Genomic DNA, 25,097 nt, shown 5'->3' on the forward strand with positions numbered 1-25,097 from the left:
AACTAAGTCCTTGACGTTATTTTACAAATAAAGTTCGAAGGACAAATAGGTCATTGAGAATTTTTTTTCAAAATTAATAAATTCATTTCCTAAATTCTCTCATCTACCTCTCTCCATTTTTATATTTCTCTCTACTATTTTTACTCTATATATAATTATATTTTATATTAGTAATTTGACAAATCAAAATATGTCATTCGATATTTTTTTACAATTAAAATATTTTAAATGTAAAATTATACACATTAAATTATTTTAAATTTTCGATAACGAATGTTAAAATTAATTACTAATAAAAAATTAGACTTTTTCACATAAAAATAATAACTAAAAATTTTATTATTTAATTTTTTTATCTATACTGATGGAGACTTTTGTCTCTTATGACTTTTTTGTAAAAATAATTTAATGTCATAAATTTTTTGTGTCGTAATCTATAATAATAAGATTAATATAATTTTAAAAGATTTATATTTTTGTAATATTATTAGCGAAAAAAATATTAATTTTGTTCTAAAATGGGAATTTCATCCCTCTTTTTATCATTTCAATATTCAGATCCTGGAGCGTAAATTTTCTTTTGCAGATTATCGCGGCTGCCAGAGATGTCCAGGAAAAAAAGGAAATTTATACACCTTATAATATCCTTCCTCTGGATTCTGCTGGTGCTTCTCTACCCATTATGCAATTTGAAGAGGTGTTGCTTCTGTTGGTAGTGAAGTTTCGTTGTTGATTATGACTGCACTGAGTTCTTGGACTTTCTTTCCTTATTAGATTAAAGCTGCTGTTTCTGCGCTATGGAACACACAAGGCTTGAACTGGCCTAGTTCTTTCGAGCAACAAAGACAGAGAACAGGAGACTTAGACATGCTTGATTGGCTTAAAGCCATGTTTGGTTTCCAGGCATGTATTTTGACCAACACACAATGCTAGAGGAGAATGATTTATGATTCATTACATTTTTTTTGTATAATCTGCTTAAATTGTTATTGCATATGGTAAATTTGTGTGCAGAGGGACAACGTCAGGAATCAGAGAGAGCATCTGATTCTGCTTCTTGCTAATTCTCATATAAGGCTACACCCTAAACCTGAGCCTCTAAACATGGCACGTACCTGTCTTGTATTTGGCTTTGGCCTAATAGTTTTTATTCTGCTGTTTCTTTCTATTTTTATTTTTATTTGTATTTTATCTTATTTGAATGAATTGCAGCTCGATGATCGTGCTGTTGATGAAGTGATGAAAGAGCTTTTTAAGAATTATAAAAAATGGTGCAAATTCTTGGGACGAAAACATAGTTTACGGTGAGGCATAACAGTATATGCATGAGTGAACACTTATGCTTCTTTTAGCTCATCATAAAAAATTTAATGATCACTTTATCATATTCTCTCACATAGACTTCCTCAAGGTCAGCAAGAGGTGCAACAGAGGAAGTTGCTTTATATGGGCTTGTACCTTCTCATCTGGGGTGAGGCGTCCAATGTTCGCTTCATGCCTGAGTGCCTATGCTACATATTTCACAACGTGAGTGTACAAATTAATCTGCGCATGGTTCATTTTGTTTGTGCTTGAATCTCATGTAAATGTGCTATCACTGTTTTTCTACTGTAATCCTTGTTTTTAAGTAATGTTTTGCTCTGCTAATAATGGTCAATTCTAACTTCAGATGGCATATGAACTACACGGTCTAATGGCTGGAAATGTCAGCATTGTTACGGGTGAAAATATCAAGCCTTCTTATGGTGGTGATGAAGAGGCATTTCTACGCAAGGTTATAACTCCCCTCTACCGAGTAATAGACACGGTATGCTTTTCTTTGAGACATTGCAATAGTCAAGTATTTATATTGTCTAGGTACCTGTGTCCCTTAGTAGCCCAGTTAATTAATACAGGAAGCCAAGAGGAGCAAAAATGGAACGGCTCCTCACTCAGCATGGTGCAACTATGACGATCTAAATGAGTATTTCTGGTTTGTTTCCTTTGTATTTTATCTTTGAATCAGACTTTTTGGCCCGTTTTGTCAGCATGGTTTGAATTTATTTGATCTAAATTCAAAATCTATAGATGATTTAATATGTTTGATTAAATTATTATTTAATAATTATTAATTATTAACTTCTCATAAATTTATTTTATTTTATTTATTTATTTTATGCACTGTGTTGCAGGTCACCTGATTGCTTTTCTCTTGGATGGCCAATGCGTGATGATGGTGAATTTTTTAAATCGACAAATGATCGGGTATAAACTGACTATAAAGTATACATAGTCTACGAAGTTACTGGTCCGATTGTAAAATACTACTTATTTAATTCTCAACTTATAAAAATGTAATATTAGGGAAAAAAGGGTGTTCCAAGAAAATCTGGAAAAACAGGGAAATCAAATTTTGTTGAGACGCGATCATTCTGGCACCTCTTCCACAGTTTCGATAGACTTTGGACCTTTTTTATTCTGGGTTTACAGGTATTTTTCTTTTTTTTTTTTTCAATAGAAGCAATTAAGGAAACGCTTAAGCAAGTATTTTTCCATATTTATTATAACATATAAGAGAGGACCCAAACTAATATTATAGTGAACAATTGATGTATAAGCTTTTAAGTTTTAACTTTAATATAAAACTGTCATGTCATTTATTTTATAATAACATAAAAAATTATATCTTAGAATTACATTTATATTATTATAAAAAATAACATCTTTATAATTGATTGAGTATTAATGTTCTAATTTCACATGCTAAAATATTTAATTTAAAAAAAATTATAATATAAAAATTGTTTGTTTATATGAATTGTAGACAATTTTAATATTATATATTTTATTGAAAAAAATTATTTTTTAAATTTTTTTTATCTATTTATCTATCAATTTATTATAATGTGTAAAAAAAATCACATACTGACACAATAAATTCTCAACATATTAGATATATTCTAATATTGCTACATAAATATTTTTGTAAAATTATTATTTTATAATGTTTTTAGTAGTACATTATTTTTTATTCTTCTATGTAGTGTTTATTCTTACTTGTTAATATATTTTATTGTTTATTTCTATGTAAGTTATTTTATGCCTTTAATATTAATGTTATTTTTTAATAAATATAAATTAGTTAATAAAATTTAATTTATTTTCTCTTTTTATTCTCACCTCTATTTATGTTTACTATATAAATTAATATTCACTTCACACATCTTCTTTATTTTCTCTCCCATAATTTTATGCTTCTCACTTTTTATCCTCTATTCTTGTTAATATTTTGCACAAGTGTTTAAAAAATTTGGTTGATGGCCACATTTTTTTTATTTTAGTTTGCCAAATAATTTATTTCCTATATGTTGGGTGATGAATTCTTAAAATACTATAATAATGTATGATGTTTTTATAATATTTTTAAATTTTTTTATTTTTAATCTAATTAAATATTGTCTTTGTTATTTATATATTATTTTTTAACAGTTTATATTTTTAATATTATTTAATTGTATTAATTAAAATTTTGTTTATATATCCAAATTAATTCTTTTAATTTCGCTCAACGCGCGGATTTAAATGTGGTTAATTTGGTTGCACAATGCTTTGGGATTCTTATTACAGGTGATGTTCATTATTGCATGGGATGGGATTTCACTGATGGATATCTTTCAGAAAGATGTCTTATTTAATCTCTCTAGTATCTTCATCACAGCATCCATTCTGCGCTTACTTCAAAGTTTGACACATTTACTTAAGTGGCTCTTAATTTTTTTTACTGTCCTATTTTTCTTCTTCCGCATTGTCATAGAAATTTACTATTTCTTGTCTTCATTTGTTATTTTGATTTAGGTATCCTGGACCTGCTCCTGAACTTTCCAGGCTATCATCGGTGGAAATTCACTGATGTGCTAAGAAATATTCTTAAAGTCATTGTCAGTCTTTGTTGGACTATCATTCTTTCAGCCTTCTACGTGCATGCCATCAAGGGTTCCCCTCAAGCTCTCAAGCAGCTGCTTTCCTTTCTTGATAAAATAGAGGGCATTCCACCGTTGTATCTCTTTGCAGTTGCATTGTATATGCTTCCAAATCTACTAGCAGCTATACTCTTTCTTTTCCCAATGCTCAGGCGTTGGATTGAAAACTCAGACTGGCACATAGTCAGACTCTTCTTGTGGTGGTCTCAGGTACTCATGTTGTCTTATTCTCTAACGTATTGAACTATTTCTGTTCGTTGTTAGATAATATATGTTGAAAATTTTCGGTTTGTAAGAAACTTCTCATGTAGTACGGTTTCTTAACTGAATATTATTGACATGGAAAAGGCTGATCTCTTTCATACGAAGAACATCAAGCTAATAGAAATATAAAATAATACTATACATTTAAGTCTTTTTGTTAATTAAGTCTAATTAAATTAGTCTAACATAACAAAAATCAGTTATAACTAACATTAATGTAAGTCTTATTGTTTATCTTTGTACTTCGTTTATAAAAAGACTTGGATGTGTATGTTTTGAATACACAAATACGATGAGCCAGTGACGGTTAGTCATATAAAAAACATATATTTGGCATAATAGGCTGGTCAAAGTAATTCCTCCCCCTTTCTCGTTTTCTAAATGATTTGTTTTTCTCCCCTTGCAGCCAAGAATATATGTTGGAAGAGGAATGCACGAAAATCAATTTGCTCTCCTAAAGTAAGTTTCATGCAAACTATTGGATTGTCCCCTTGTTTATTGTCTGAAAATTATTGTTCCATCATTTATGTTCATTCTTGAATGCCAGGTACACTATTTTCTGGGTCCTACTATTGGCTTCCAAATTTTCGTTCAGCTATTTTGTCCAAGTAAAAACCCTATATGTTCAGTACTTGTTAATTAAAACTAAGCTTATGAAGTTATTGGGCCTCTTTTAAGATTTTAACTGCTTTGTCTATATTCAGATAAAACCTCTGATTGAGCCAACAAAGTTAATAATGGCCATTAAACATGTTGACTATGGTTGGCACGAGTTTTTCCCCGATGGTATTCTCCTCCTCCTGCTTGTTTTCTTCTTTTTTTTCCCCTTCATGATTACCTTGTATTGTAGCATGCTATTCATTTTGTTGATCTAATATTTGCTGGTCTATGCAGCTCGGCATAACTATAGCGCAGTCGTTGCACTCTGGGCTCCTGTACTCATGGTGCTAATGCTATATTTTCATGTTTATGTTCATATATTAATCTTTCCACTTGTTCAGATGAGTTATCAGAAATTTTATGTCGTTATTTGAATTTTCAATACAGGTTTATTTCATGGATGCACAAATTTGGTACGCAGTCTTCTCAACTTTGTACGGTGGTGTTATTGGAGCCTTTGATCGTCTAGGAGAGGTCGTAATCAATTTTGTCATATTACTAGCAATGTCTGAGGAGTATTTGCGATAAACTAATGCAGACTTGCGCATCTAACTAAAAATTGAACTTATTTAATCAAGATGAAAAATGATTAGGATCCTTTGGGATACATAGTACTGGATCATCATCTGCTTATGTTTTTATGAACTTCTGAAGTATCCAATCTATAAAGAAACTTGGACCTTAATTTTCAGTTATGGACCAAAATCTAGGAGAGGCCGCTATCAATTTTATCCTTTCTTTAGCTTGCTATTTCTGAACAGGATTTGTGATACATAATCTTTTCTGCTTTCTACATTTTTGCAACACACACTCACATACTAACAATCAAACATACGTAATCAATTTGAGAAATTTAAAGGAGCAATTTGGAGACATATGATGCTGGATAATCATTTACAACAGTTTTATGAATTCCAAGTCTCCAACTTGTTGATAAACTTGGACTATCCTTTTCATTTAAGGGTGAACTTGAGATGGGAAAACTTTTTATGGAATAATCAGTTCACAGTAATGCTTTGATATTCAGTTAATGTTGTTATCCATTTGGTTATACAGATACACACTATGAGCATGCTGAGATCACGGTTCCAGTCATTGCCCGGTGCATTCAACACATACTTGGTTCCTTCCCAAAAGAAGCAAGGAAAGAAATTCTCTTTCTCAAAGAAATTTGATGAGGTCTACCTCATTTTCATTGCTTAGTACATTAAAAATAAATCTCGTTATTCTCTTCACTTCAATTTCCATGCTTGTATAGATTTCTGCTAGCAGAAGAAGTGAAGCTGCCAAATTTGCGCAATTATGGAATGAAATTATTTGCAGTTTTCGTGAGGAAGATCTCATTAGTGATAGGCAAGGCCTCAAAGAAAATGTCTTTAGTTGCTCTTACCTGGTTTCTATTACTTTCTCCTTGATCCTTATTTTCTATGCTCATCACTTATTACTAAGTGCTTGCAAAATCCAGGGAAATGGATCTTTTGCTGGTTCCTTACTCTTCAGATTCTCGTCTGAAAACAATTCAGTGGCCACCGTTTTTGCTTGCAAGCAAGGTCTGTATAACTGGATTTTAATATTTATGTTTGACCAGCTCGTGATTGACTGTAGCCTTTACAGATTCCTGTAGCTCTGGATATGGCAACTCAATTTCGAGGAAAGGACTCTGATCTTTGGAAGCGCATAAGTGCAGATCAATACATGAAGTGTGCTGTGATCGAATGTTATCAATCTCTTAAACATGTTCTTCGTGATTTGGTTGTCGGTGAAAATGAAAAGAGGTACCATTAAGGGTTCTTTTTTCTTTTCCTTTTTTTTTTCCTTGTTGTTTTTATTTAGTAGCACATGTGATTGAAGATGCCTTATGAAATTTCATTAAAATTGAATCATTATCAGCACTTATGAATTTATTGTGCTGGAACAGGATAATTTCTATCATCACTAAAGAAGTTAAGAACAACATATCAAAGAATACACTTACTACCAATTTCCGAATGAGCTTTTTACCTTCCCTTTTTAAAAAGTTTGTGGAGCTTGTGGAAATCTTGGTGAGACATTTAGAATATGCATCTCTAATCTCTACTCTTTCTTATATAAAGCCTTTAGGCAACAATAACTGTATTTCATCACATTTTTTAACTTATTGAGAGAGACACATACTCAAGTCATTATTGGGGTCAATGTAAACCTTAATTTTCAATTTTTTTTCTCTCGCATCTCAGTTATTGGGAACTATTTTTTCTCAAATTAAGTTTTTTATTTAAGAGATAATAAAATTGTAAATCTCTAGGCATGAAGTTCCTACCAATTTGCTAATATAATATAATTCTGTAGCTTGTATTCTTGAATGGTGTCTTGACTTAGTATTTGGAAACTTGTGTCATGCTTTCTTGTCACAGAAAGATGCGGATCCATCCAAGCGAAATACAGTAGTAGTGTTGCTGCAAGACATCTTAGAAGTGGTTACTGATATGATGGTCAACGAAATCAGGTTGGTTTCACTTAAGTGAATTGAATTTCAAATATGTTAGTTATAAATTAATATGATAACAATGTTGAAACCGTACGAGTGTTGCTTGTCTTTTTGCAATAAAAATTAACATTGTTGGCTAGTAAAATAAAAGAAAGAAACGGTGCAAGTAGCCACCGAATTGAAAAAGAAAAAATTGGCACTAGAGCTGTATTGTAGCTGTGCTACAGTGCCCATTTTTTTTTCTATAAACAGAACCCTTCATACAGCATTGTTCCTCGTTCGAAACAGAAGCAATTCATAATTTCTATGAAATAATTCTCTTGTAGTGAGTGTAATATTAGAAAAGCTGTGTGATATAAAATTAGAGTGTTGAGGAATAAACACTAGATTTTAGGTAAAATTTTTAATATTCATTAGTCATTATAAATTATAGTAAAAGAGTGTTTTACTGTTATCACACTATTATAATTACTATTGAATATAGTGGATATTTTTTGGAGTTTGGTTGGTAAATTTTTTCGATAATTTTGGAGTTTTTACGTTAAATTGAGGGTGTTATTCTGTTGCTGACATAGTATACATATTGCAGTGTTCATTGTACGGGTACTGTTCACTATATAGTACTATTTACCTATATAGTTATCATTCACCTGTACGAAATTACAACGTTTACAATTTTACTTGTTGTATTTACTGGTGATATTCTACATCAGTTTTGGTGCGCTTCCACTCACCCTCATAGGGTTTAGTACGCTAGGAGTGTACCTGATTCCAATTATTCCCAACAAGTGATATTTGGTTTTAGGGTAAACATCAATCTGAATATGCTCTGTAATTGCAGTATTGTCTGATCTTTCACATAAGAAAAGAGTTGTTCTTTGTTATTAGAAAAATATTCTTGATTTCAAATCCAAGATGTCGGTACCAAAATTTGCAATGAAGAAACTTGACGGTTCAAATGATTTAGCTTGTGGAAGTTGAAGGCGGAGTCTCTACTAGACCATTATGGTATAGTAGATGCACTGCAAGCTGATGTAAATTGCCAGCGACATTTTCTTAAAAAGAAAAGAAAGAGGCAATGGCCAAAGCAAGGAGTACTATATGACTAAGTCTTGTAGACAATGCTTTGCGAGAGGATATGAAAGAAATAACTGTTTATTCTTTATGAAGACTTCAGAGAATAAATAGTCTATAAAGACCTTATCCAATAAGTTATATCAATAGGATCGATTGTACACCTTCAAGTATGCAGGAAACAAGGCAAACTCAGAACATATAGATGACTTCAATAGAATGATATCCAATGTTGGAGAATCTAGACTAATAGGAGAAGATGTTGATCAAGCCATAATCCTGTTGACGTCACTACCTTTCTCGTACGATAATTTTTATGATACCATGTTATAAGGTAGATATGAAATTACAGTACAAAATCAAAGATGCACCGATGACAAAAGAATATTAGATATTAGTGTCTGGATCCACTATTGAATCACCAGCAGATGAATTGTTCGTGACAAAAGGACGTAATAAAGAAAGAGGATCTACAAGCTTGAGTAAGAAAAGATCAAAGTCCAAGAAGCACAAGTCTGTGAAGTGCTTTCATTGCTAACAATTGGGACACATTAGAAGAAATTGCCCACAAAGGATGGAGAAATCAAAAGTTCTGCCAATATAATAATTGAAAGTTCTGATGACAATGATACTAGTTCTACTCTAATTGTATTTACTGATAACTACAGAGATGAGTGGATCATGGATTTTGGCGCATCCTTCCATATGACACCTAAGAAAGATCTTTTCACTTCCTACAAAAATAGAGAAGGAAAGGTTAGGTTGAGAGATAACAAACTATTCCAGTTATAGGTGAAGGAAAGGTATGAATCACATTAGATGATTGTACTAGTATATTGATTAATTCATGGCACCTACCAGAACAAGGTAAATATCTGACTTCCTTGAGTGCCCTTGTCAAAAAGGATTACAAATTCATTGGTGAAGGCAATTTCTTGAAAGTATTAAAAGGCTCAATGGTGCTAATGAAAGGAAAGCTTCATGGTAGGATCTATTTATTGTAGAAGACCATAGGTAGCGGAAATGCTGTTGTTTTATCCTCGAAGAAAGGTGATAACGATGCTACACGACTATGGCATATGAGACTTGTCACATGAGTGAGAAAAGAATATCCATACTTACTAGTAAAGGCATGCTGAAATGCCTGAAGATTTGTAAACTTGGTTTCTGTTAAAACTGTGTCTTTGGAAATCAAAACGAGTCAAGTTCAACTCCTATAAACATAATAGCAAGGGGATATTGGAATATGTCCACTCAGACGTTTGGGTTCCTCCCCTTGTCAACTCGCTAGGTGAAGCTCGTTATTTTCTCGCATTGATCGATGATTATACCAGAAAGGTCTAGATTTATTTTTTGAAGAAAAAAGATGAAGTGTTCGGCAAATTCAAGCAGTGAAAGGCCATGGTCGAGAAACAAATCAGGCGTTTAGTCAAGAGACTAAGAACCGCAATGGCGAAGAGTTTTTCCATCAAGAATTTGCAAAGCTCTATAGAAATACTACTATAGTGAGGCACCAAACTGTACCTCCACGGAAGTCACTCCCGCTGGGGAAGCCTCGGTTTTAGGTTGGTGAAGTATTTTGATATCCTTATTTTATATTTTTATATCTTATATTATGGAGAATTTAAATATAATAGCTTAGAATATTAGGGGTGGTTCTAATAAGTTAGTTCGGGTAAATTATAAAGAGCTGGTTAAAAAATTTAAACATGTAATTTTTATTGTGGTTGAAATTCACTATCATTTTCAACACTTGAAACTGTTATGGGAAAGACTTGGTTATCACTCTATTAGTATAGTGGAGACGTCAGAACATAAGGGAGGTATCTGGTTCCTTTCTGCAATGCAGGGTGCTCACTGCAAATGGATTGATGCTTTCGATTAGTGTATTACAATTGAGGTTTAGGTAAATAATGTAATTTGGAGGTGCAGTGGTATCTATGGTAGTCCTCGGTTTAATACCAGAGTTCTGCTATTGGATTATCTTGTTATTCAGTCTTCGTCTTTATGTGGGCCATGGATTGTTCTTGGTGATTTTAATGAAGTACTATTCTCTCACGAATCTAAGGGTTGCCTCTTTTCGAGTTGCCATGCAGATTGGCTTGCTGCCTCTCTAGGGGATAGTGATCTATTTGATTTGAAAACTATTGGAAGACGATTTTCTTGGTACAGAAGGGTAAAAAAATGGTGTTGAGGTGGCAAAAAAATTTGATCGGGTCTATATCAACAGTGGATGGTTATCTCTCTTTCCAGAGGCTTATGCAAAAATTTTAAATAGGTTCAAGTCTGATCATTGTCCTATCCTAAAACGATGTACAGGTCGTCCCCAACCGAAAAAGAATAGACCTTTTCGGTTTATTGCAGCTTGGGCAACTCATCCGGGGTACAGAGCTAAATCCTTTTATAAACGCCTATTCTGGCAGTCGGAGGATGTAGATTTAGTTTGTCTTGGTGATGTGCCGCTACTTTCTCTGAATGATGAAGCTTGTTGTAGCCTCACAGTGCCAGTTACTCTGGAAGAAGTTAAGTCAGCTTTTTTCAGTATGCATTCTTTTAAGGCGTCGGGCCCTAATGGGTTTTAGGCTTTCTTCTTTAAAGAATACTGGGAGATTGTTGGTTTTGATGTTTGGACTATGGTTCGTCATACGTTTTCTGGTTTGGATATAGATCCAAGGATGATGGAAACTCTTGTGGTTCTTATTCTGAAAGTAGAAAATCCGATTTCCATGAAGGATTTTCGACCTATTAGTCTCTATAATGTGGTTTACAAAGTTATAACGAAGGTCCTAGTCAATAGACTTCGTCCCCATCTCAAAGAGATTGTTGGGTCCCTTCAAAAAGGATTTATCTCGGGGAGAGGAACCCCAGACAACATCATTGTAGCACAAGAGGTTCTCCATTTAATGAAGAAGACAAAGTCAAAGAAAGGCAACCTGGCTTTTAAGATTGATTTGGAGAAAGCATACGATAGAGTGGATTTGGGGTTTCTGAAACAAACCATTGTGAGTTTTGGCTTTCCTCCTCCGACAGTCAATATGATTATGCGTTGTGTCACTGCTTTCTCACTGTCTATCCTCTGAAATGGGGATAGATTAAATAGCTTCCCTCCGAGTAGGGGTCTTAGGTAAGGAGATCCCACTGTATCTGTTTGTGTTGTGTATGGAGAGATTGTTCTGTTCTATTAATCAACAAGTTGATAGGGACTTGTGGAAGCCAGTTGCGATTTCTAGAGGGTGTTCAAGAATTTCTCATTTCATATTTGCCGATGATTTGCTTTTTTTCTGTAAAACCGAAAAATAGCAAGTTCAAACTGTGATGGTAACTTTGGAAAATTTTTGCAAAGCCTCTAGGATGAAGGTAAATATAGTGAAATCTAAAGCGCTATGCTCTATGAATATTTCGACGACAAGAAAAGAGATTTTCATTGGAATGTCCTCCATCAGATTCGTCTAGAACTTGGGCAAGTATTTAGGGGTGAACCTTAATCACTCTCGGGTGACACGCATAACTTTCAATGATATTCTGGACAAGATTTGGGGGAGGCTAGCCAGCTGGAAAGGGAGATTTTTTAATAAGGCGGGCATACTCTGTTTGCTCAATTCAGTAGTGTCTGCGATTCCTACTTACTGCATGCAAGTATCTCTCTTTTTTAAAGGGGTAACTAATAAGATAGAATCAATGATGCAAAACTTTCTATGGAAGGGCCAAACTGATGGTAGAGGCTTGAATCTAGTTAACTCGAAGGTGTTGGTCACCTACCCGTAAGAAGTTTGGGAGTCTGAGAATTAAAGATCCTTTTTGTTCTAATATTGCTCTTCTTGAAAAGCTAGTTTGGCAACTTTTCCACCATCCTGCCAAGTTATGAATTCAACTGTTGACAGAGAAATACCATTCTTCTAAAGATGATTGTTTTAGTCGGTCTCGAAGAAGGGGATCTTCTATTTGGAAGAGTATATGTTGAGCTTGGGATATCCTAAAGGAAGGTTTTATTTGGTGCATTGGGATTTGGAATAGAACTTTTGGTTTTCTAAATGGAGAAGAGAGGGGCGACTGTATCATGAGATGGATTATATTCACATTTCTGATTCGGATCTCAGGATCTTGGACCTTTGGTCATCTGGATAATGGAACCTTGAGAATATCTATTTTTCTGTGAAACAGTCTCTGGAGAGCAACATTAACTCTTACAACCCGGATGTTCAAGCTGGTTCAGAGGTTGGTTGGTGTTGGACTGGTACGGCTTCAAAAGTTTATGATACTCGTAGTGGTTATTTGTGGCTCAGTAAGAAGATGTTTAGTTGGGAGGATAGGGGTAATTGGCTTTGGCATTGGCGTCAACATGTTTCAGAAAAGCACAAATTTTTGGCCTGGCTATGTCTTCGGGAGGCTCTTCCTACTGCTACATTTCGTTTTAGGAGGGGCATTTCACACATGGATAGGTGTCCACGATGTTTCTCAGGTCAGGAATCAGTTTTACATTACATTCGGGATTGTCCAAAAGTCTAGCTAGTTTGGGAATCTTTGGGAATCTTTGGTCAACCAATGGATTTGATGAGTTGGTTCGTACATAATAGCAAACAGCGCCCCTTTAGATTCTTTTCTGGTCTCTGGTGGATTTGGCATTCAAGGAATAATGATATCTTTCATCCTCACGAGCATTGGACTACAGACAAGGTGACTGGTATGGCTTTGTCCTTGGAAAGGAGCTCCGAAATATTTTTGAGTTGCAATGAATGTCTATCCCCTCCACCATTAGTGGCTCTTGGATTCTCCCCTCAATGGGTACCTTTAAGATTAATTATGATGCTAGCTATCCTAGCAATGGTGCTCCGGTTGGTTTTGTTTGTGTTAGCAGAGATTAGAATGGTATGTGGCAACGAGGCTATCTGGAAACAATTGAGAGTCGTAGCATTTTGCAAGAAGAGTTGTTTGCTATTTGGAGAGGCTTTCTTTTAGCATGAGATTCGGGACAAAGAGACATTATATGTGAGACAGACTGTGTGGAGGCCTTTACTATTGCCAATAATTTACAGGATTGCTCTGATTTTATTGATCCTTTGGTGTTAAAAATCTGAGATATCATGTCTTAGAAATGGCATGCTGATCTCCGGTTGATCTTAAGAGATGCATGTTGGGAACAATACACAATTTCCCCTTGAGAAAATACCTTTCACAGAGAAATAAAATAGACACAATCACAACACAAGAATTTAACGTGGAAACTCCAATTACTAGAGAAAAAACCACGGCCGTTGCCAAATGACAACTAGAGAATATCACTATGTGAAAATTGTTACAACACATAGACTTCTTTCTCTCTAACACCGGAACCCCAGTACACCCACACTCTCAAAGCAAATATTTAACTACACCTCACGACACTCTCTAATCAAAAGATATAGAGAAAAGAAAGGTCAGATACAAGCTTTAAGTGTTTCCGACTGGTGCAAAGAATATGGAGAACTTAGCCTCATATTTATAGCCTAGGCCACCCACTCCATTTGCTATCCTAAGCAATGTGAAACTAATTCAACCAAATCTTAACAATCTCCACCTTGATTGAAATAGTCACACATCTTCAGCTTCCATAGTCAACACCGACAATTCTTTGCTGCCATTGTCTATACCGACAATCATAGTTCAGAGAACTATCATACTCCACCATGAAAGTATACTCACTTGGAATTAGACCACTCCAAGCATTTCGCCTTGGTACAAATCGAAACTTTGCTGAAAATTCATGGTGCAACTTTCAAATTGGCTTTTCCTGGAAGTTCTTCAGCCATCGACATAACTCCGCCACACACCTTGCATCTCAACGCCAACCAATGCCAGTGTGCAATTGTGGACCCGATTGCCACAACTTATCCTTATCCATGGCAGTGCGGCAATACCATGAGGATACTTCTTATCTTCTAGAGAAAATCATCTTCTCCTTCAACGCCTTGTGCAAACCTGATTGTATCAACACATCCTTGACTTGTATTTGCCACAAGCCAAAATTGATTCTTCCATCAAATTTCTCTATTTCAAGCTTCACAGCACTTGAATATCCTAACATTGTTGCAACCGTATACTGGAATAGTATAACTCAACTGTAGACCGTGCACTAGGAAGGGTCTCCAGAAAAGAGAGGTGGGTCACAATGGACACACTTAAATACCAAGTCTTTCCTTAGCCAGAACCTTTCCAAACTGCACTCTCACAGTGTCACACTGCCTTTCAGTGGAAGGTCAGACTAGGCTGCAACCACAGAGCATACTAAGAATAAATCCTACCGAACCGAAGCTCTGATACCACTTGTTGGGAACAATACACCATTCCCCATTGAGAAAATACCTTTCACAAAGAAATAAAATAGACACAATCATAACACAAGAATTTAACGTGGAAACTCCAATTACTGGAGAAAAAACCACATCCGTTGCCAAATGACAACCAGAGAATATCACTATGTAAAAATTGTTACAACACATAGACTTCTTTCTCTCTAAGACCGGCACCCCAGTACACCCACACTCTCAAAGCAAATATTTAACTACACCTCACAACACTCTCTAATCAAAAGATATAGAGAAAAGAAAGGTCAGATACAAGCTTTAAGTGTTTCCGACTGGTGCAAAGAATATAGAGAACTTAGCCTCATATTTATAGCCTAGGCCACCCAATCCATTTGCTATCCTAAGCAATGTGGGACTAATTCAACCAAATCCTAATAATGCAAACACAGTAGCAGACATCATGACAAAGACTGCAATGAAAACCCTTTCTCCTCAAGTGGAGCTTCCGTTGCCTTGGAAGGAGTTTGAGAGTAGTATTTAGCGGAACTGTCTTTCTTAAGCAGTTTCTTGTTTATTTTTCTTTCTTTCTTTGTTGTTGGTTGTTTTCTTTTAAGTCACAAAAAAAAAAACACTACAAAAAAATGGAGTTTCAAAATAGATGAACATAACACATCTGGAGCATGCATGATGCATGCGACTCAATGCTGGTCTTCCCAAATCATTTTGGGTTGAGCAGTCAATACAGCTGCATACCTGGTAAATCGATCTCCATCGATTTGAAGATATTTAGTTTCCCTGCATATGCTTGTGTGAGTGATGGTAAACTTGAGTTAATGGTAAAAAGATGCATATTACTAGTTTATACACGAGAGGTGAAAGACTACAATCTGTGGTGTACAGAGAAATCAGGTTCTCCTAAGATTATTGTCAGCAGAGATATCATTTTGACGAGGATGCAATGATAAATTAGAAGCATGAGTTTAAAGTAGATTAGGCAGACATAAATGATAGTGTCTAGAAGCAGGTGGAGTTAGAGTTTGACAATAGAAAAATAAAGCAAGAAAAAAAAATCAGCATAGTACCTCAGGTACTACTCAACCTGAAGTAGAACAACAACATGAATCCAATGATAGAGATAATGATGGAGAAATCAAAGAAGAAGAACCATACAGTATTGCAACCAGCAAAAAAAAAAAGACAATCCATATGTTTCCTGTGCATATGTTCCAGCAGAGGCAGATCCTATAGCCTTTGCATTGGCTGTGACAAATGATGTGACAGGAGATGAATCTTCTTGCCATCATGAAGCAATTAATAGCAACGAGTCAAAGCAGTAGCTAGATACAATGAATGAGGAGATTGAATCTCTCCACAAAAATCAGACATGGAAACTGGTGGAACTTCTAAAGGGGAACATAGTGATTGAATGCAAATAGGTTTTCAAAAGAAAGAAAAAAAATCCTGGCATTGAATCTCCTAGGTTCAAGGCATGAGTAGTAGCAAAAGGCTATACTCAGAAGGAGGGTATCGATTTCAATGAGATATTCTCTCCTATTGCGAAGCATAGCTCTATCCAAGTCTTGTTAGCTACTATATAAGTATGCTTGACGAGTTTAAACAGTTTGATGTAAAAACACCTTTCTTACATGGTGAGTTAGAAGAAACAATCCACATCAGTCAACCAGAAGGATTTATAGATCCTACGAAGAAAAATCATGTTTGCTTGTTGAAAAAGTCACTATATGACTTGAATTCCCTAGGCAATGGAATAAAAGTTTTGAAGCTTTTATGATTATTGTTGGTTATAACATAAACTAATATGATAATTGCATCTACTCTAAGGATCTTCTAGATGGTTCGTGAATTTATCTGTTATTATATGTTGATGATATACTAATTGCAATGATAAAGCTAAAATTAGTATGTTAAAAACTCAATTGGAAAAGGAATTTGAGATGAAGGACTTGGGTGCAGTAGTAAAAAAAAAATCTGGAAATGGAGATTCATATGGAGAGGTATTGTGGTATATTGTATTTAACACAATAGGGTTACATTATAAAAATACTACAACGCTTCAATAAGAATCAAGTTAAACCAGTTAGAATCCCATTAGCTGTTCATTTTAAGTTATTCTCAAAAGAATGCCCAAAAAGTGAGGATGAGTTAGAGCTTATGTTTCGTGAACCATATTCTAGTGTTGTTGGTAGTCTCATGTATGTCATGGTATGCACTCGACCACATATTTCGCAGACAGTAAGTTTAGTCAGCAGATTTATAAACAATTCTGTAAAGGTACATTGAAAAGCTGTGAAATGGACTGAGGTATTTGAGAGATTCTACATATGTATGTTTGGTGTTAATGGTCAGAAAAATTGTGAAGTTGTCGGCTATGTTGATTTTGATTATGCAGGTGATCTAGATAAAAGGATATCAATGACAGGTTATATCTTTACAATTTTTGGATATACTATTAGTTGGAAGATGATGTTGCAATCTATGTTGCATTATCGACAACTGAAGCTAAGCATATGGCTAGTGGCGGAACTAGAAATTTTATATGAAGGACCAAATTAAAAATAAAATAAATTAAAATATAATATAATATAAGTTAACAAATTATAATTTATAATATGTATGTCAAGTCAATAATGATATTATAAAGTAGTTACATTCAGCAACATACCTTAAAACTTTAGTATTTATAAATTTTTTTGGTAATGCTTCATACAACTAAAATAATCCGTTATCATATTTGAAGTGAATTTTTAAATATTTTTTTAATATATAAAATGATGTAATTTGTTAAAAATGTATATTTCATTTTCGTTTAAAATACCTAAATATTTTTCATATCTACAAAAGCACATTTAGTTGTTGCTGTAGTATGAAGAAAAAAATTTAATTTTTTTAGGAAAAATGCATAAGAAAACAATGGCCCCCATAGATCCGCCACTCTATATGGCATTGTTGTCAAAGAAAGTATTTGGAGGTGTGGTCTTTTGAATAGTTTTGAATTGAGTCAAGAGGTTATTATGTACATTGTGATAGTCAAAGTATTACTCACTTGACTAAGAATCCAATCTATCATAAATCCACTGAGCACCTTGTTGTCGGACTTTATTTTATCCAAAAAAGTATTAACATTGGAGTTGTTATTTAGAAGATAGCTATAACTGAGAATCCATCAAACATGATGACCAAATCACTACCAATTAGCAAATTTAAAAATTGTTTAAACTTGGTCAATGTGTTCGGAGAAGATGAAGACTATTGCAAAATACAAGCCAAAGTGGAGATCGTGAAAACCGTGTGCGTGGCTTGTCTTTTTGCAATAAAAGTCAACATTATTGGCTAGTAAAATAAAAGGAAAAAACGGTGCAAATAGCCACTGAATTGAAGAAGAAAAAATTGGCACTACCAGCTGTTTTCAATTTTTTTCTATAAATAGAACCCTTCATATATAAAGCATTGTTGCTCCTCCAAAATAGAAGCAATTTATAGTTTCTGTGAAATAAATTCTCAGTAAGATCATGGTGAGTTAAAGAAAACAATTTACATGAGTCAGAAGGATTTATAGATTCAGAGAAGAACGATCATGTTTATTTGTTGAAAAAGTTATTATATGACTTAAAGTAATTTCCTAAGCAATGGAACAAGAATTTTGATGCTTTTATGATTATTGTTGGTTATAACAGAAAATCAATATGATAATTGTATCTACTCTAAAGAATTTTTAGATGGTTCGCAAATTTATCTGCTACTGTATGTTGATGATATGCTAATTGCAATGATAAAGTTGAAATTAGAGTGTTATGAGGAGTAAATACTGGATTTTTAGGTAGATTTTTTAGTATCCATTAATTACTACAAATTGTAATAAAAGAGTATTCTACTATGATCATACTATTTTAGAGTTACGATTGAATATAGTGAATATTTTTCGGAGTTTGGCCCATAGTTTTTCTCCGATAATTTTAAGATTTTCACGTTAAATTGAGAATGTTATTCGATTGGTGACATAGTATGTATTTGCTTATTGTATTTTCTGATGATACTCTAAATCAATTTTGGTGCGCTCATGTGCTCGTGCTAATAATGTTTAATAAGCCAGGCGGGTGTGTGACTCTAATTATCCCTAACAAACAATACTTATGACTCTTCCAATCAAAATAACAATCTCTTTTAATTGTGTTGCTCATAAGTGAGTTGGCAGAACTTAATCAAAGTAGCAAGGATACTGGACGACAAGTTTTTGCTGGTACTGAGATAAAACCTGCTATAGTGTACCCTCCTGTGGTTACAGCACAATGGGAGGAACAGGTACTTAGTAATGAAATCACCATCGAATTCTTTTTTTTCTTGATTATATGTATCATTATAAGCAATGATGATTACGGTTGTTTCAGATAAGACGGCTTTATCTAGTATTGACTGTGAGGGAATCTGCCAATGAGGTTCCAACAAACGGTGAAGTACGGAGAAGGATTGCATTCTTTTCCAATTCATTGTTCATGGAGATGCCACGTGCTCCACCTGTGCGTGAAATGCTCTCATTCAGGTCTGGTGCAGTTTCCTTAATATTTGGCCACAAAGATATATGTCCATCTTGTTCTTAGGGAAAATGATGCTCTTATTGTGCACACAAAACTACGCAAATTAAATGTCAACATACTCACATCTAAGCCATGTGTATCCATGTTATATGATGTTTTCCTTTAACTGTAATGACTTCAAATGTTGAAGGATTATCAGATATCTCAAATATCAGGCATAAAGTCTTTTATTTTTGAAGGAGCTATTGATGCATAAAATTCAAATGTGAGCACTCTAAGGCTGTCTTGTACTTATGGAGCTCTTTTTCTTCTTTCCAGTGTCCTAACGCCATACTATAGTGAAGAGACTGTATTTTCTAAGAATGACCTTGAGATTGAGAATGAAGATGGCGTGTCAATCATATATTACCTGCAAAAGATCTTCCCTGGTTTGTGATAATTCACAATATAACTTTGACTGTATTCATTCCATTTTCCATTTTTTGGGTAGATACTGTCTTTTGATATAAGTGAGGTGGATAACCTTTAGTTCTCACTTTAAAAACAAATCCCACTATAGAGGGTCTTTCTCCATTTTGATAATTTAGTAATTTTGCCAGATGAGTGGAATAACTTCATGGAGCGACTTGAGTGTAAGAAAGATAGTGAGGTATGGGAGAAAGATGAGAATGTATTGCAGTTACGTCACTGGGCGTCGTTGAGAGGACAAACTCTTAGTAGGACAGGTACATGATGATGACTCCCCTTCCCCGCCTCTCATGCTGGATTTCATCGACTAATATTTTTCACTTAATATAGTTAGGGGAATGATGTACTACCGGCGGGCTATAAAGCTCCAGGCATTTCTTGATATGGCTAACGAACAAGGTGATATTAAGTTTTTTTTTTCTTCTTCTAATCCGCTAGAAAGAAAAAGCAGTAGTTATCTCCCCAGGATGATTTCATGATTTTTTTTCTATGTCACGTGGGCAGAAATACTCGATGGCTATAAAGCTATTGCAGTTCCATCTGAGCAAGATAAAAAGAGTCAGAAATCCCTATATGGCAATTTAGAGGCCATGGCTGACATGAAATTCACATACGTTGCTACCTGTCAAAACTATGGGAATCAGAAGCGCAGTGGAGACCGTCGTGCAACAGATATCCTGAATTTGATGGTTAAGTATGTTCTCCTATCAATAAATTAAGTTGTGTCTCCTAAATCCAGTGTATATCTAGCTTTAATTTCCCAAATCCACTTCGCTTGATAACCTAATGTGTGCTTGCTTCTTCATTTGTAGCAATCCATCGCTTCGTGTTGCATATATTGACGAAGTTGAAGAAAGAGAGGGTGATAAAGTACAGAAAGTTTATTATTCTGTACTGATCAAAACTGTAGACAATCTTGACCAAGTAACAGCATCTTGATATAAAAAAAAGGTTTTGTTAATTACTGGTGGTTACTTTAGAATTAATTATTTCTGTATCTTCTCCAAAGGAAATATTTCGAATTAAACTTCCTGGTCCGGCAAAGATAGGAGAAGGAAAGCCTGAAAACCAAAATCATGCAGTTATTTTTACCAGGGGGGAAGCTCTTCAGACTATTGACATGAATCAGGTAAAACATTATACATTTTTTTGAAACTCGTTTACGGTTATTTGGGGCATTTTAAACCCGGGCATTTGAAAATCTACTCTAGGATAACTACTTAGAAGAAGCTCTGAAGATGCGTAACCTTCTGGAAGAATTTCATGAGGATCATGGAGTGCACCCACCTAGCATTTTAGGTGTACGTGAACATATTTTTACTGGCAGGTGATGAATGTTCTACTTTGAGCTAACACATTGCCATCTTCAGATCCATATTACTTAATTTCATGACCTGTTACAGTGTCTCCTCCTTGGCCTGGTTTATGTCAAATCAAGAAACTAGCTTTGTCACTATTGGTCAGAGAGTTCTTGCAAGACCCCTGAAGTAAGTTTTTATCTCCCCTGAAGTAAGTTTATGACAGGGCAAATTGGTGATTTGTAATCCATGTCACGTACTCCATCATAGTAGGAGAATGCTTAGTTGTTGTAGTAGCAGTTATTAACTTCTTTAACTGTTTGAAGTGCTTGTTTTCCCAGTGCGATAAATAAGCACCTTCTCACAAGCACATGGCTATTACCGCTTCACAAATTAAGGCAACATTTTATCTTACTGATGAACTTTGTGCTTCCTCCCTATGTCTTGTTTGATTTTCTTGTTTAAATGACATCTCCTTTGCTATTTGAACATTTGGAGACAATAATCATCAATATCTTCTACATTGTTGCATGCAAAGAAGGAATTTGGGGGTGGAAAAAAGGAATACATGTAATACAGAATACACATCATCCAGCTTATGATTTAGTTTTCCTATTGTAGGGTTCGGTTCCACTATGGTCATCCTGATGTTTTTGATAGAATTTTCCATTTCACCCGTGGAGGTTTCAGCAAGGCTTCTCGTGGCATCAATTTAAGTGAGGACATATTTGCTGGTAATGCTTTTGTAACATCTTTTTAGCAATGACTTATCTTTGTTTCTTTCTTCTTCTCCTTATTTTATTTTATCTTTTAGCTGGTATGTATTTGATATTTCTTTATTGGCCTTGTATCGTATGGCTTTGTCTATGTAGGATTCAACTCAACACTAAGACGTGGAAACGTTACTCATCATGAATATATCCAAGTTGGAAAGGGTAGAGATGTTGGCCTCAATCAAATTTCTCTTTTTGAAGCAAAAGTGGCCTGTGGCAATGGAGAGCAGACACTAAGCAGGGATATATACCGGCTGGGGCATCGATTTGATTTTTTCCGAATGCTATCATTCTATTTTACAACTGTCGGATTTTATGTCAGCTCTATGGTACTGCTTAATGCTTTGCTTTAGGATTAAGCATAAAATTATCAAACATCTTTCATATAAAAATAAGTCCAACTAATTTAAATAGATTATGGAAAATTTACTTCTGGTCACTGGCCTATACAATTTTCAGTTTTACACACCCCTAAATCTTATCCTTTTTGCTTAATTAGCTAAACCTGCATCTAGCACTAACGTTTTCTTCTGGTATTCACAGGCAGTGTCCCTTACAGTTTATGCTTTCCTATATGGAAAACTCTATCTGTCATTGAGTGGATTTGAAAATGCGATAGTTAAACTGGCAAAGAGAAAGGGTGACGATCCACTAAAGGCAGCAATGGCTTCACAAAGTCTTGTTCAAATAGGCCTTCTAATGACTCTGCCCATGGTCATGGAAATAGGATTAGAAAGAGGGTTCAGAACTGCTATAGGTGACCTCATAATAATGCAGCTGCAGCTAGCACCCGTTTTTTTCACTTTCTCACTAGGATCGAAGATGCACTACTTTGGGCGCACTCTGTTGCATGGAGGGGCAAAGTACAGAGCAACTGGGCGTGGTTTTGTAGTTCGTCATGAGAGGTTCGCAGAGAATTACAGGATGTACTCTAGGAGCCACTTTGTAAAAGGGTTAGAGCTTGCTGTATTGCTTATATGTTATAAGCTTTATGGATCAGCAGCTCCTGATTCAACTGCATATCTTCTTCTCTCAGGGTCAATGTGGTTTTTGGTTTGTTCTTGGTTGTTTAGTCCTTTCCTTTTCAATCCATCAGGATTTGAGTGGCAGAAGATAGTTGAGGACTGGGATGACTGGACAAAATGGATGAATAGTGGAGGTGGTATTGGTGTTCCTGCTACCAAGAGCTGGGAATCATGGTGGAATGAGGAACAAGAGCATTTGCAGTTTACTGGGTTTTTGGGGAGGACTTCGGAGGTGATTCTTGCCCTGCGTTTCTTTGTCTATCAGTATGGAATTGTGTATCATCTAAATATAGCTAGAGGTGACAAAAGCATCATGGTAATTTTGCTTTCCAATTCAATTTTATTTTACATTTTCATGTCAAACTCTTAGCATATGGACCTCAGGGCTTAACTGCTTTAACATCTATCTGCATGTTGGACCAATAAACTCCTTGGTTATAGGTGAATTTAGTCTTTTATCGAATAACACCCTCCCTGTTTACCCAATATAAATAAATAAATAACTCCCTCCCCGGGGCACAATGCAGAAAATGGAAAAGAAATACTAAACACAAACACAAGGAGATCTTTCTAACGTTCATTTCTCTCCAGGTTTATGGTCTGTCCTGGCTAGTCATAGTAGCTGTTATGATCATTTTGAAGGTTGGTATTTATTGAAATATATGAGAGTTCATTTTGAGTTAGTAGAGCATTTTCTATCAGTGCTTAAAATAATTAATATTTTCACTATTAGCAAACAGCTTGATAGTTATCTTTAGTAATTAACCAGTGGCATACTGGCATCTGAAATTGCAGATTGTGTCTATGGGTAGAAAGAAGTTCAGTGCTGATTTTCAGCTGATGTTTCGTCTTCTCAAAGTGCTTTTGTTCATTGGAAGCATTGTTGCTCTAGTCTTGATGTTTAATCTACTTAGTCTCACAGTTCAAGACATTCTTAGGAGCCTCCTAGCTTTTTTACCAACAGGATGGGCACTTATACAGGTGATTTGTTTTTAGTGGTCATTGCCTCTTGCTTTGTCTGCTGATGCTGAAAACATATTTGATTGCCTCAAAGTTATTTCTGTTTATATTAAATCCCAAAACCATCTAAGCTGACTTGATTAATTCATGCAATCAGAGAAGATTCTCTCGTGATTTATGTTGCTGTTATCTTTATATGAGCAGATATCTCAAGCATGTAGGCCATTGGTGAAGGCAATTGGAATGTGGGGGTCCGTCAAAGCTTTATCAAGAGGGTATGAATACGTGATGGGATTGCTTATCTTTGGACCAGTGGCCATACTAGCTTGGTTCCCGTTTGTTTCAGAATTCCAAACTCGGCTGCTATTCAATCAAGCGTTCAGCCGAGGACTTCAAATCCAGCGTATTCTGGCTGGTGGAAAGAAGCATAAATAATCCCTTGTAACATACACAGGATAATACCAAACAATACAAAAGACGACGGTACCATATCTCAGGTACCAGAGCAAGGTTTAGGCAATTATAACAGCAGATTTCAATATTGTGATTGTACAGTAGAATAATTCCTAATGTAAGCAGTAAGCAGTTAGATTTAAGCTTTTAGGCAGCAGTGTTGTTATGTTGTATTGTTGTTGTACCAACAAAGTGCAGTGGCATATATAATTTTGCGATATGATAGAGTCTCAAGTTCAACTCGGCCCAAGTAGTTTCGAATTTTCGATGCATTTTTTCTTCATCTTCTTGAGCTAATAATGCCTGTTTTCTAACCCCACGCAAATCCTTTTATCATACCAATTAACACGCTTACCCACATATATGGTCTATTTCTGTTATATCTCTATTATATAAATCTTATACCAATAATATCCCCCTATTCCGGAGAACATCGTTGATACATAATTAAACCGCCTTAAAGCAGCGTTTAATGTGTTGTCCTATGTGTCTTTTCTTTTTTGTTCGATTCTAAAAGCTACATTGTCCTTCGAGTTACCAAACAACTTGGCCTATGCCTGCATATATTCATAAAATGAGGAAGTTGAGCAAAATATGATTAGGAATTATTGAAGCTCTTCAGATAGTATGTAGTACAGTAATATCAAACAGAAATTTGCTAATTTTGGCTAACATTAGTTTGATTTTTCTCAAATTAAAGTACAATAAAGTCCAGACATGCTTTTGGTAACTTCTAGGTTAGAACTCATGAAACTTTTATATAATAAAATTGAAACTCTTCAAAATGAGTATGGTAACCGAATTTTGGAGAAGATGGCTCTTGAGGAGATGCGACTAATTTTTATACAAATTTATATAAGGA

At 34.8% G+C, this 25,097-nt stretch overlaps 1 protein-coding gene across 1 annotated transcript in view; it reads left to right on the forward strand.

The window, feature by feature from the left end:
* Positions 1-24,473, forward strand: part of LOC107480262 (callose synthase 5) — a 31,498-nt gene extending 7,025 nt beyond the window's left edge. The window contains exons 5-42 of the mRNA XM_016100401.3: positions 587-697; positions 775-903; positions 1,015-1,107; positions 1,213-1,304; positions 1,401-1,527; positions 1,670-1,807; positions 1,896-1,972; positions 2,172-2,244; positions 2,344-2,469; positions 3,607-3,721; positions 3,835-4,169; positions 4,630-4,682; positions 4,771-4,831; positions 4,928-5,009; positions 5,118-5,167; positions 5,271-5,357; positions 5,940-6,062; positions 6,142-6,236; positions 6,349-6,433; positions 6,498-6,658; positions 6,802-6,925; positions 7,277-7,368; positions 18,908-19,025; positions 19,112-19,263; positions 19,577-19,686; positions 19,858-19,983; positions 20,057-20,125; positions 20,231-20,420; positions 20,539-20,650; positions 20,736-20,855; positions 20,938-21,053; positions 21,130-21,213; positions 21,646-21,758; positions 21,897-22,126; positions 22,341-23,138; positions 23,414-23,464; positions 23,618-23,803; positions 23,987-24,473. Coding sequence (XP_015955887.1) covers positions 587-697; positions 775-903; positions 1,015-1,107; positions 1,213-1,304; positions 1,401-1,527; positions 1,670-1,807; positions 1,896-1,972; positions 2,172-2,244; positions 2,344-2,469; positions 3,607-3,721; positions 3,835-4,169; positions 4,630-4,682; positions 4,771-4,831; positions 4,928-5,009; positions 5,118-5,167; positions 5,271-5,357; positions 5,940-6,062; positions 6,142-6,236; positions 6,349-6,433; positions 6,498-6,658; positions 6,802-6,925; positions 7,277-7,368; positions 18,908-19,025; positions 19,112-19,263; positions 19,577-19,686; positions 19,858-19,983; positions 20,057-20,125; positions 20,231-20,420; positions 20,539-20,650; positions 20,736-20,855; positions 20,938-21,053; positions 21,130-21,213; positions 21,646-21,758; positions 21,897-22,126; positions 22,341-23,138; positions 23,414-23,464; positions 23,618-23,803; positions 23,987-24,217 — 5,235 coding nt within the window. The 3' untranslated portion in view covers positions 24,218-24,473. The remainder of the gene's footprint in view (positions 1-586; positions 698-774; positions 904-1,014; positions 1,108-1,212; positions 1,305-1,400; positions 1,528-1,669; positions 1,808-1,895; positions 1,973-2,171; positions 2,245-2,343; positions 2,470-3,606; positions 3,722-3,834; positions 4,170-4,629; positions 4,683-4,770; positions 4,832-4,927; positions 5,010-5,117; positions 5,168-5,270; positions 5,358-5,939; positions 6,063-6,141; positions 6,237-6,348; positions 6,434-6,497; positions 6,659-6,801; positions 6,926-7,276; positions 7,369-18,907; positions 19,026-19,111; positions 19,264-19,576; positions 19,687-19,857; positions 19,984-20,056; positions 20,126-20,230; positions 20,421-20,538; positions 20,651-20,735; positions 20,856-20,937; positions 21,054-21,129; positions 21,214-21,645; positions 21,759-21,896; positions 22,127-22,340; positions 23,139-23,413; positions 23,465-23,617; positions 23,804-23,986) is intronic.
* Positions 24,474-25,097: the final 624 nt, after the last annotated feature.

The sequence above is a fragment of the Arachis duranensis genome, chromosome 3, assembly GCF_000817695.3.
Source record: "Arachis duranensis cultivar V14167 chromosome 3, aradu.V14167.gnm2.J7QH, whole genome shotgun sequence".
NCBI classification, from domain to species: Eukaryota; Viridiplantae; Streptophyta; class Magnoliopsida; order Fabales; family Fabaceae; genus Arachis; species Arachis duranensis.